General features: G+C 33.1%; 1 protein-coding gene across 1 annotated transcript; it reads right to left on the bottom strand.

Moving 5' to 3' along the window:
* Positions 1–989: 989 nt before the first annotated feature.
* On the bottom strand, positions 990–2,838 carry LOC125196760 (blue copper protein-like). The gene is made up of 3 exons (XM_048095377.2): positions 2,510–2,838; positions 1,895–2,257; positions 990–1,568 (listed from the first exon to the last, which is right to left on the bottom strand). The coding sequence occupies exons 1-3, from the start codon at positions 2,694–2,696 to the stop codon at positions 1,084–1,086; spliced, it is 1,035 nt and encodes a 344-aa protein (XP_047951334.1). The 5' UTR covers positions 2,697–2,838; the 3' UTR covers positions 990–1,083.
* Between the last annotated feature and the right edge of the window lie 9,488 nt (positions 2,839–12,326).

Raw genomic sequence — 12,326 nt, 5'->3', positions numbered from 1 at the left:
AACTGAGAATCATCGGTGGAACTGAAAGCTCGAAGAAGAACTCCGGCTAAACTCGTCGGAATCTTAGAGAGAAGGTGGAGAGAAAGGCGGTGATTTCTGAAGAGAGAGAGAGAGAGAAAGCGTTGTTAATCGAATGAATGAAGTCAAAAGACTCATTCTCACTTAATAAACACAACACACATCCAACGGCTGACATGCAGGACCCGCGTGGAGTTGCCCGGTGGCGCGCATCCAGCAGGTCTAGGAGCAACCGGGCCAGACATGATTTTGAGCCAACCAATTAATCATATGAGCTCAGCAAAAGAGCAGCCCAACCAATTAATATTAGAAGCCCAAAGCAAGGAGTCTAATATTCAACAGTTTTGACTATTGAAATAACTTCAATAGAACACAAACAAAATCAAGGAATGGATACAAAATCCTAAACACAAAAGGCGTGCAATCTCTTTGATTTCTAAGCATGCTTAATCAGAATTTGACAGGCTTAATATTGAAGATTGCGAAGGAAATTGTTGAAAAACAAAGCGCGTGGTAGCGGACGTCAATGAATGTGATGTTAGTCTCAAATTCACACTCGCAATAATAAATCGGAAACGTATGTGAATTTAGAGCATCTCCAACGGCGGACGACCGATCGGACTTCCGCGACGGGCGACCGGGACGTCCGCCGTTAGTACTAATATATTGATATTTTACCCCTATAACTACACCGACTTTTTGCTTCAATTTTCTCTCTCTTCATGAAGGCGTTAATTTTCTTAATCAATCCAAAAATAAAGAAAATCCTTTATTCATGTCTAGTTATTCAATCTCAAATAATGAAATCAAATTCTAATATAAATATGGTTATTCGAATTTATGACAACCAAATTTTGAAAAATCACGGATGCGAAATGTGTAGGGTAAAATTTTTTGCAGAATACAGAGGCCAACTCTACTATTAATCACCAATCAAGGATATACATGAAATATAAATCCAAAATACAATCTTTAAAACATGTGTAAATTAATATATGGAGTATATATATCTGAGATCAAAACAAATCACCAAACAAGCAAACAAAAATTGTCTGCACCAATCATCTAGTTACACAAAAAAGCCAGAGCAACGGCCAAGACACTGAAGGGCAGTGCCGCAGCCGCTACCGGTGCGGCCGAGCCGCTGGGCGGAGGAGGAGGTGTAAGTGGGCTTGGAGTCGCCGGCGTCGAGGGACCGCCGGCGCTGGACGGAGGAGGGGTCGCCGGCGTCGAGGGGCCGCCGGCGGTGGGCGGTGGAGCGGCGGAGCTGGGTGGCGGAGTGGCCGGGGTAGAAGGCCTAGGGGCGGGGCTTGTAGGAGCCGGTGCAGGGGCCGTGGCATCGCCACCGGTGACATTGATGGCTAGCTTCTGGCCCAATGAGCAGTGTTGGGGGAAGGTGCACATGTAATAGTGCTCGCCGCGGGATGCGAGGGTGATCCTTGCCGGAGAGGCGGTGATTGGCGCCGTTGTGGTGGTGGAGACGTTGCATGCGTCGAATTCGGCCTTGGTCACTTGTAGGACGTTGTGCGCCGCGTTCGTAAAGTTGAACACTGCAAAACCAATAGTATAGTTTGTCAGTAGCGAACGTAGAAAAAAATTTGGAGAAAAATAAAATAACGTGCGCAAAAATTATTTATTAGAATAATATTTATTTTAAATGAAAGAATCGGTTGGATTGTGTGATCCATTTCTTAGAATCTTTTGAAATGACACCGATTTTAAATAAAAATTGATAAAACAATATAGTAAGAGAAAAAACAGGTAAATTAAGAGAGAAAAAGTTGTGACATTGACTCTGTGATCCATTTCTTAGAAACTTTTGAAATGACACTGATTTTAAATCAAAATTGACTTAAGATTATAGTGAAAGTCTTACCTAAAACATCTCCGACCGCAAAAGTCTTGTTTCTAGCCCAAGTTTCGTAAGCAATATCACCACCGGGAGGTACGAGCCACCCAAGACCGTCACCAACGGTGTAAACTTCCGTCCCGGGCGCTGGCGGTGGTGTGGCGGGCTGAGGCCCCGGGGCGGCGGCGGCGGTGACATTAATCGCCAACTTTTGGCCTAAACCGCAGTGTTGAGGGAAGGTGCAAAGGAAGTGATGTTCACCGGCAGATGCCAAGGTTATGTTAGTGGGAGAAGTGGTGGATATTGAGATGGTATTTGTGGTATTGCATGAATCAAATGCTTCCTTGCTCACTTCAGCCACATTGTGTGCACTTGCAGTAAAATTGAACACTGCAAATTCAATATTTAATTAGTCAAAATTCAAAATATTAGTATAGTAGTTAGTGGTTGTTCGGTTTGTTAGATAAAATAATTATTGAGATGCAGTCGATGATTGAGTTGTAAGATTATTATAGTTAGAGGGGGTGACTACATGATTGTCCGTCTAGGACTGAGTTGTGAGACTCAATCTTATGAAATATTTAATCCTAAGATATAATCTTGCAAAAAGGATTGCCATTAAAATACAAATTAGTGACATACCTAGCACGTCACCAACGGTGAAGGTTTGGGCCGCGGCCCATGTACGGTAGGCCACTTCACCACCGGGCGGGACGAGCCAGCCCATGTCGTCGCCAACGACGTGCGTGGTTTGTGCCGACGAGCCTTGTAGCAAGGCGGCAGCTGCAACTAATGATAGGAACACAAACATGTTTAATCTTGCTTCCATAATTGAGTTTTAGTGTTCTTCAGGTAGCCCCTAGCAATTTGTTGGATTTTCTTTCACAATAACACTATATAGATGTATAGTGATTGAATGAAATTTGACTTGAACTCAAAGTGGGGTGGTGAGATTGTTATCATTGTATTGATATTGTATTTGTAGAGCATATAAATAGGCTACTTTAAGCCAATAGAAGCTTCGCATGGGCGTGACAAAGACAAATGTTGATTTTGTTACATTATTTAATACTATTTGATTTATGGCTTTAGTTGGTCCATATTTTCCATGGACAATGGCCGCGTTTTAAGACTTCAAATGGTAGATGTTAGGCGAACCATGAAAGAAGTTCCTAGTTAATACTAATATTGTGATATATGAAATTTAATATTTTAATAGACTTCTAATCCCAATAACATAAATTTAAATTTAATTATTCATAAATACTAATATTGTGATATATGAAATTTAATATTTTAATAGACTTCTAATCCCAATAACATAAATTTAATTATTCATACTTACGCCCAAACTAAGCGATCTTTCTTTCGACCACATAAATCACGATCTATCACATGCACACAACATCTCAAACTCAATCTATAACAATGGCCAGACGCAAGAAATGAAACTCGTGGAGTCAGATATAGTTAAAAAAAAATTCTTGCAAGCTAGAAAGTGGATGCGGTTCGGTGAACGTCGTTGACAATAGATCGTCAACGAATGACGAAAGTGAAACCCAACCTCGAGCTGTCAAGCCATGTATCGGCGGCAGTTCTAAAGCCAAATTTAATGGTGGCAGACTCGTTGGACCCTCGACCCCACCTGAATATGTCATTGATATGCATCGATCGATCTCTAAAATTAGGATTGAAGAATTTCATATTTTTATTTTAAGTTGATAAATGTAATTTTTATGTTTCGTTACTTACTTTAGTTGATGATTAGTGATTCCGTGATAATTTTCTAGTGGCTAATATTTCGATGAAAAGTCTTATTGGAAGACTTTTATGGTTGAGATGGTTATTCCATTAATTAAGGTCATGACTTTAAGCATCTAATATGCTAAGCTATCGAAATCATACCTATGAATAGTGGTTTTAATTTGATGGTTACAAAATATTTTTAAAATGAATTTTTTAAGATATATACCCAAAAAAAGTAAGTAATTAGATTCACAAGAATTGGGACATACGAAAATAGTAAGCAAATGCATATGATATCATGAAAAAGTTGACTATTGTATAACTAACTGTGAAAACGTGGATTCTTCAACCCCTTTATTGGAATATATATGCGTTGATTTAGTCCACAAATATTATAAAACGAAATTGTTTAATAGTAGTAAATTAATTCTGTGTGGTAGGGTATCAGAATAAAAAATTATTTTACTCCGACCACGTTAACATCAAATTATAATTATTTCAAGATTGAATTTCTTATGCAAATCTTCCTCGTAGAAAATCAAAATGGTCGTTCCTACGCGGTTTCTAAGTATTCTAGAATTCAAAGAATGGGTGTACATAATTCTTTAATTCACATTGAGGGTAAAAATTCGATTTCATTCCATGGTTAAAAAATGTTACAGTTAATTTTTTTTTTAAAAAGTTGCTCAAACGTTGAAGTACCTCGGAGCATTTTCATCATAAAAAAACTGTGTGGATACTTTATCTAGCATTGAAACGTTGAATACTTTTTTTTTTGCAATCAAATTAAATATGGACCCTTGAAATTATTATAGTAGCGTTCTAGAAATGATTCTTATTCTGATGGTTGAAAAACATTTATATTATCAATCCTTATATATTTTAAATTTATCCTCGTCTAATTTTTTGCTCCGAATAATTAATTCGTGACATATTTATTCCTTTTTAAAAGATAAAAATTTGTATTCTAACTTTTAAACATGTTTTGTGTATGAAATGATGTCATTTTATTAAAATAAAATATTTTTTCATTTTAATTTCTTATTTTAATAAAACGGCATCGTATTGAGCATCACAAAAAGTCGTCCTTTTGAACATGGATTGAGACACTAACAAAATTAAAGTTTAATGATTTAATAAGTTTGCAAACCTTATACTAGAACCGACCAACATTTAATACAATTTAAAATTTAAATAACTGGCGCATATAACAATTGTATATTTGCACGTCTTGTTGCACTATAAATAGATCCAGTAATATATATTCCCTCTATCAAATTCAAAATTATTAATCCCAACCAAAATATCACTTTTTTTGTTTGGAATAAAATTTTCATCTTCTGTCCTTATTAATACATGGCAGCTTGAAGATCACACAATCTTCAAATCTAAAAGCCTAAAATATTGATATAGTATTATAATAAAGTGGGTTGTCATATTAATACAGTATATATTCTAAAAAATATTTTCAACTTCAAACACAACAAACACATACGTGTAAGGAGTAGGCGTCGACTCAGCCCATTAGCCCATTTCTAGAAGACCAGCCCATAAATGTCTGTGTTAAATGGGCTTAAAATTAATCTATTATCCATTAATTTATTTAACCAGCCTGCTTGATAAGTTGACTTTTGTTTCACCATTTTACTCTTATTTTGTTTAATGGATTGGAATATATTTTAATAAAGTTTATTCTATTTCATTGTAAATTTGTCTCGAAAAAAATAGGTATTTAAACATTTTCTCTATAATCTTTCATTCTTTTCCATCACTTTTTTTTATTATTAAAAAATCCACTTTTCTGACTAATTATGTTCGTGAGCGATAATATTATCACAACTCCTCATAAAAATAGAGTGAAAATAAGTAATAAAGTATGAAATGTTTTTTATATAAAATGAAGGAAGGATATGAAGAATTAAAAAAAAGAGGGAATATTATCACAAAAAAATAAATAAAATGATATCAATACAGCTCCAATTAGGTTTTCTCTTCCTTTCTTATATTTTAACAATTTCGTAACAAAACTCATGTCATTTTCTAATTCTCCTTTTAGGAGATGGATTAAACACACACACACACAATGCTACCGCCATCTAGCAATATCTCTCAAATTAATTTGCATTAATTATTCAATGTTTTCACATCAAAAAATTGTAAAATTGAAATTCTTAACAATATAATTAACAAAATTACTTCATTAAATTCTACTCCCTTTAACCCTTCATAAACGATTCATATTCCTTTTTGGGACGTCTCACTTAAAGTGAGTCATTTTTTGATAAAATTTAACACGATTATTCTCTCTTCATTCATCAACTTTATTCTCTCTTTTTACTTAATTCTTTCCCTCCTTGACTCTCTAAACATCATTTTAGAGATCTCATGTCCAAAAGAAATATCTCTATTAGTCGCTTTATAGCATGATGGAGGGAATACAAATTACAAATTCATAAAAAAAACACTCCATTCAATTCAAAATATACAAATCCTACAAATTAAAAATTTAAAAAGTAATCTGTTGGATTTCGTTGGTGCGTGTCCAAATTTTTATTATGAGGTCATCTTGGTGGGTAGCATCAACATGTTTTTCACGCATAGAAGCATGTCAATATTGTAAACTCTTGGTAGTAGGGGGGTGCACCTTGAGCTGAGGGATCGAGAACGACGGTCAATCTAGAAGTAGAAGCGGCTTGTTCTTCGTGTCACTTAGTAATGTTGTCTCTTTTCATCTTCAATTATCATGTTATTCATTATAATACATGTTGGATATTTTAGTGTAATTGGATAAACTTGATTGATCAGTATTATCATAATGAGAAATCATATAAGTGTGGAGGTGCGAAGTGCACGCTTATTTGAATTCATTATGATGTTAGGGGCGAAGCCTCTAACAGATGAACGGGGGTCCGGGGGCAGCGCCCCTGGCTGGGGTCGAGGACTAGTTTCTGAAATTCATCCGAAAATGTAATTTCTGAAAGTCAAAGGACCAGTTTGCAATTTCGGAAATCTTTGAAAAATCAGTTAATTTCGGTTATGAAATTAACAGGTGTGTCTGTTCATCTTGTTAAATACTGATCGATTTTTGTTTGGTTCAAATATTCTTTTTCTCAGATATCAACATAAGAAAGTTCTGTTTTTTCTCTGAATTGTATCCGATCAAATATTTTGGTAGAACCACCGAAATTGATTTGATCTGAAAGTGATTTCATCACGACTTTCAGATTATCCGTTCTGTTTTCTGTTCAGTATATTGAATCTCCCTAACAATACATGCCTACATAATTTCATAAGTTATCGACCAGAGCCACAAACGTGCCAGACTTTTTACTATCACCCAACATGATTGAATTTAGAATTTTAAAAAAATTACCCCACACCCACCCCCAAAACTACTCTAGCACCGCGGCGTGCCCTCGCAGTAGGCGGCACCACTTGCCGGGACGTCTCAGGTGGCGCGGCACCTCCCTCCCCTAGGCCTCCATTGCATATGGCCTTATACATCATGTCAAAGTGTAATGGACAAAATATTTGTAAGTTTCTATTAACAGGAAATAAAAAATAGATATTATGTTTGAGTATATATGTGATAGGACAAAAATATGCCATAAAAGAATTGAACAGTGGTGCCCCGCCAGTAAGTGTAGTGTTTTCATATCCACACATATCTTTACTTGTGTGCTTCCATTATTCTTAGACATGAGGCTCCACAAACACACAATCTATTCTTTTTCTTATACTAAAGTTATTGCCTAATTGATAACACATGGTCCACCATTTTTACAATATTTTGCATGTTAAAATGAATCATTTCTACTGACAATTATTTCATAGTGACTCATCCTCAATTTTAATCGAGATATTGATTTTGTTGTAATGAATCTATGGATTCTTTTTGGGGGAATGATTGACATCATTTTTGTTATTCTTTTGATATGGAATCCGATGGGAATATAGTGGTGAAATAAATTTGAGTCTCCGATCTCAAAAACTAATGATGAATATGTTTTCAATTCGACGGGATTTCATTTTTTTTTTCCTAATGAAATACTTTCATTGAGTTATAGGTTTAGTACAATGATAACGAAAATGAATTATGCCGCCAATTTTTGAAACATCTTGGGAAGAAATTGATCCGGATATAATTTTGTTTATTTAATTATGTAAAATTTTATAATTTTATTTTTCAACATTTAATTGTATTGTATTGTTTTACTTAATATTAATAGTAATTTAAATTAAATTGCATATCAATTCAATAACAATATGAAATCATGGAATGAAAAATAACTAGAAAAATAAAAAATGACAAAAATGAATATATTTTGTGAAGTGCTTAGTGCTCTAGAGTTATACATATAGAAGCATATGGATGTCAACTGAGCCAGTCTAGCAGATTTCGGTGCATTCCTACTCGGGTTGCGGGCCCATAAATGATAAAGTAAAAGAAAATGTATAAAAGATTTTCATAAATGGATAATGACTATTTTTATGGGACGGACAAAAATAGAAATTCAGTCTATTTCTGTGAGACGAAATGATTATAGTTTTTCAGCCCTAACCCTTTAATTTTAGCGGGCTTATCAAGTCAGTCCATCGAGTTCAGGTTGAACCAACATTCCTAATAAGCACATGGCGTAAGAATGTGTAAAAATAGTCGCTCAATCTATGAATAAATGGTTGTAAAAATGTGTAAAATAGTAGTGGAATGAATCTATGAATAATGGTTATAAAAATAGTCGTGGAATCTATTACCATAAGGCTAGCTATACTTATGTTACTCAAATTATTCTTTTTAGAATATTTAAGCAATTAACAACTTTATTGTTTAGTGAAAGCATTGAATTTGTTATTTATAAATGTAGATACATGCAAGTGTAACAAAATTTGGTTGCAACTCTCTACACATCTAGCCCTATAATTTTTCTTATGAAAATGTAAGTAAGTAAATTTTGTTATTTACAAAAATTAACAAACTTAACGTTAACATGCATCATATATAGACTTCAAAATAACTCATCACAAGATGTAACGATATTATCCCAAAAACACTACATAAATATATATAACAGAGAATATTGAGGATTTCTCATGGAGTACATGTTTTTATTTAAGGGACAAACTTAGTTGGGTACGCATTTTGCAAACCGTGGAATCAATGATCAAAACATTATTTATTAAGATGATTTATCAAATTCTAAAGCACAAAAAAGGTAGCAAAAATTGTATATGGTGCACATCCAATAACATTGCAATAGCACTTATGCCACCAAAAAAAAGTCAGTTGTTTTGCTGCTGAATCATATTCTTTGGTGAATTAAAATCGCATTTTCTTTAAGCAAAGTGATAAATAATATTCTTCACTACTTGCTTGCTGCACATGTGTATATTATATGCATTTTTTCTCTCATTATTATTTTAGTTCTATTAGTTACGGTGGAAAGCTGATTTTTTTAATAAGCCAAAGTATTCCTAAATATAAAAAATAAAGATCTAAATATTATTACTAATTGGTAAAATATTAGAAGGTGTATAGTATATTCAAACTTATCAATTGTTTTCTTAAAATTTATCGCGAATTAACTATTGATTTCGACCAATTATTAGTCAAACCATGAAAAACTATATGTCTTCGCATATGTTCTTTAATTTATTATCTGAATATTAAAATAGGAACATTAGCTTAGAATTTTTCGGTATCATTTCAAAATTTAGTTTTTGTTAATTTCATACTCCATCTGTTCCATTAGAGTTGACACATTTCTTTTTTGTACTCGTCTAAAAAAAATTATTATGAATAATTAAAATGGAGAAAAAGTGAAAAAAAAATGCGTAATATATGCTAGTTACGCTAATGAAACAGAGGAAGTACTCCCTCTGTCCAGCATTAGGAGTCCCGATTGAGTTGAGTGTGGGTTTTAAGAAATGTTTGAGTATGTAATAATTGGAGTGTGTGATAATGGAATGTGGGACCCATTTGCATTATTATTTGTTTTATTCTTTGGATGTGTTTTTACTCATGCTTTTTAGTGTTTTATTTTATAATACTTTTATTTCACTTTTTATGAAAATGTCTAACCGGAACTCCTAATGCCGGTCGAATGAAAATGGTCAACCGGGACTCCTAATACCGGACGGAGGGAGTACATTTTATTTAATCCACATCAAATTTGCGGTGATTCCACTCCACGTTCAAGTACCCAAAAAGTTATTCGGAGATGGAATTGCATAGTTTTCCATAGTCAAGGTATTAATCGATTAACATTGACAGTTTATAGTATAAATGTGACATAGTTTGGATCGATTATATTTGATCGTAAGTATTTTCTAAATTTGTGTTGGAAGTATTGACCCTAAATATATCCAATCGAAAAAAAAAATAGTCTATGAAGTACTCCCTTCGTCTCCGATTAAGAGTCACACTTTTCCATTTCGGTCCGTTCTCAATTAAGAGTCACACTTCATTTTTACCATAAATAGTAAGTAGGTTCCACATTCCACTAACTCAATTAACTCACATTTTATTATAAAACCAATATAAAAATGAGTCTCACATTCCACTAACTTTTTCAACCAACTTTTCTTTACATTTCTTAAAACCCGTGTCTGATCAAAGTGTGACTCCTAGTGGAGGACGGAGGGAGTACTATCTTTTTTACTTGATGGATAGTACTATCAAGAACTATACTATCGGGACACCAATTAGTACTTATGATGTATTCTTTGTATTAAATAAAATAGATTCAGTGCACCAAACAAAATGATTACCTCCTATTTTGTACTATTGAAGTTTAGAATTTAGAGATCAAATCCTATGGTCAAATTGATCGTATTAACTTTTCTTATGATATTAAGATGCCCTAACCATCATAAGAGTGAGTAATTTATAAGGAGACAAATTATAAAGAGAAATTAAACAAAACAACGACGAAATTAATGATCTAGCCTGGTAAAATTAGCAAAAGCTAGAAGGCACTCACGACAAATACAAAAGACTATAGCTTCATAAACAAACACATATTAATACATCTAAACAAAAGGAACATGTCACAAAATCAAAGAATTGATCAAGAGAAGCGTAATTAAATTCAAAACTTTTTCCTAAGTTGGGATCTGAATTACCTAAATGTGTGAGTGCATTTATATTTCTTTTGTTGAAAAGTTTCAACTATAAAAGAAGGCCATTTAAATATTCATTTTCAAAATTACAGCCGAAATCAAAATGCTTCTTTCTATTCTATACCTGTGTGGGGTAAACTTATTGTAATTGTAAATGCTTGAGCCAAAATTGTGTGGTACGATTTTGATTAATTATAATTTTAATTTGAGCTAATTACTAGTATAGTATAGTATAGTAGTATAGTATAGTATAGTATAGTAGTATCTGCAAGTAGGAATAGGATAATCTGTGCACAATGGGCTATAGGCTATAGTCATAGGTGTCTTAGCAACATGTGCTTTTGTATATAAAAGAAGGGACATCTTCAATTAATTATTCCTCATTTCATTGACACTTGGATGTTTTTGAAAGTTGCGTGTATAAAATCTTCGTATGCCGACGAAGACTATCTTTCAACAATTAATACGTTTATTGCAGTATTAATCTTGATATATAATTAAATATCCATGAATGAATTATACTCTATATTACCTTCAATCTTGAAAAATGGTACTAGGATAAATTGTTAGCAAAAAAATAAGACATACTACTTCATTTGTAAGAGAAATATATTATGAATAAATAGAGATTAATTTTGGTGAACGGGCCATTATAAACAAGATTATACTCCTATTTCATGGATATAAGTAATTACTTAATATATACTCCCCCAGGTACCAAGTTAGATTATTTACAAAATAGATTCCCCGGGTCTTTTCTATGGATATCAGCAGTTTGAGAGTAAAATTTGAAAACTACTACTCCAGGTGATTATTTAGTTAATCATGTTCTTTTTCTAAAAATATCTCAAACCTTTTATATAACTGTCGATTCAATTTTTTCCCACAAAATAATATTTCAATTCAAAGGTAATTTCATTACTATTTTAACGACATCTTAATTAAGTACATATGTTCTATTTATATTTAGAAATTTCATAATTTTAATCGAGATATTGAAACATACAAACTTTTGTAACGATACGAATTTTAATGCATAATTGGTAAAGTAAGAGAGCGATAGAAAAAAAAATACTTGAAACATTATTAGCGGAAAGTGTCTCATTAAAGAGAAATTTTTTCTCCTAAAATATAAAATTTCTAATTTTGGATAGACCAAATAGAAATAATTTTCAATTTATAAATCAGTCAAATATCATGATATCTATTATAATAAGTATATAAGTATTATACACGTATAATATCATGTTCTTTCACACAGTATCGGAATATGTTATACTCCCTCCGTCCCTAATAATTTGACATCATTTGATCCGGCACGGATTTTAAGAAATATAATAGAAAGTGGGTTAAAAAAGTTAGTGGCATGTGAGTCCTACTTTTATATTCTCCCTCCGTCATATAACAAATGTCACACTTTCCTTTTTAGTTTGTCCCGCAAAAAATTATATTTTTAGAAAAGTTCCCTCTCACATCAATTATAAAATTATATTTTTACTCATCACTTAACAAACAAAATAACATCTTCTAAAATCTCGTGTCATCCTCCAAGTGTGACATCCACTATGGGACGGAGGGAGTACTACTTTTTAAA

Source organism: Salvia hispanica, chromosome 4 (genome assembly GCF_029641045.1).
Source record: "Salvia hispanica isolate PSC_SH4W2 chromosome 4, Shi_PSC_v1, whole genome shotgun sequence".
Lineage (NCBI taxonomy): Eukaryota > Viridiplantae > Streptophyta > Magnoliopsida > Lamiales > Lamiaceae > Salvia > Salvia hispanica.
The sequence above is the reverse complement of the archived record's forward strand: the minus strand, read 5'-3'. Positions and strand labels throughout refer to the sequence as shown.

Coding starts and splice junctions, on each gene's coding strand:
- LOC125196760 (XM_048095377.2), bottom strand. CDS start 2,696: ATGGAAGCAAGATTAAACATGTTTGTGTTCCTATCATTAGTTGCAGCT. Junction 2,258..2,509: donor CACCGTTGGTGACGTGCTAG/GTATGTCACTAA, acceptor TTGAATTTGCAG/TGTTCAATTTTACTGCAAGT. Junction 1,569..1,894: donor TGCGGTCGGAGATGTTTTAG/GTAAGACTTTCA, acceptor TTGGTTTTGCAG/TGTTCAACTTTACGAACGCG.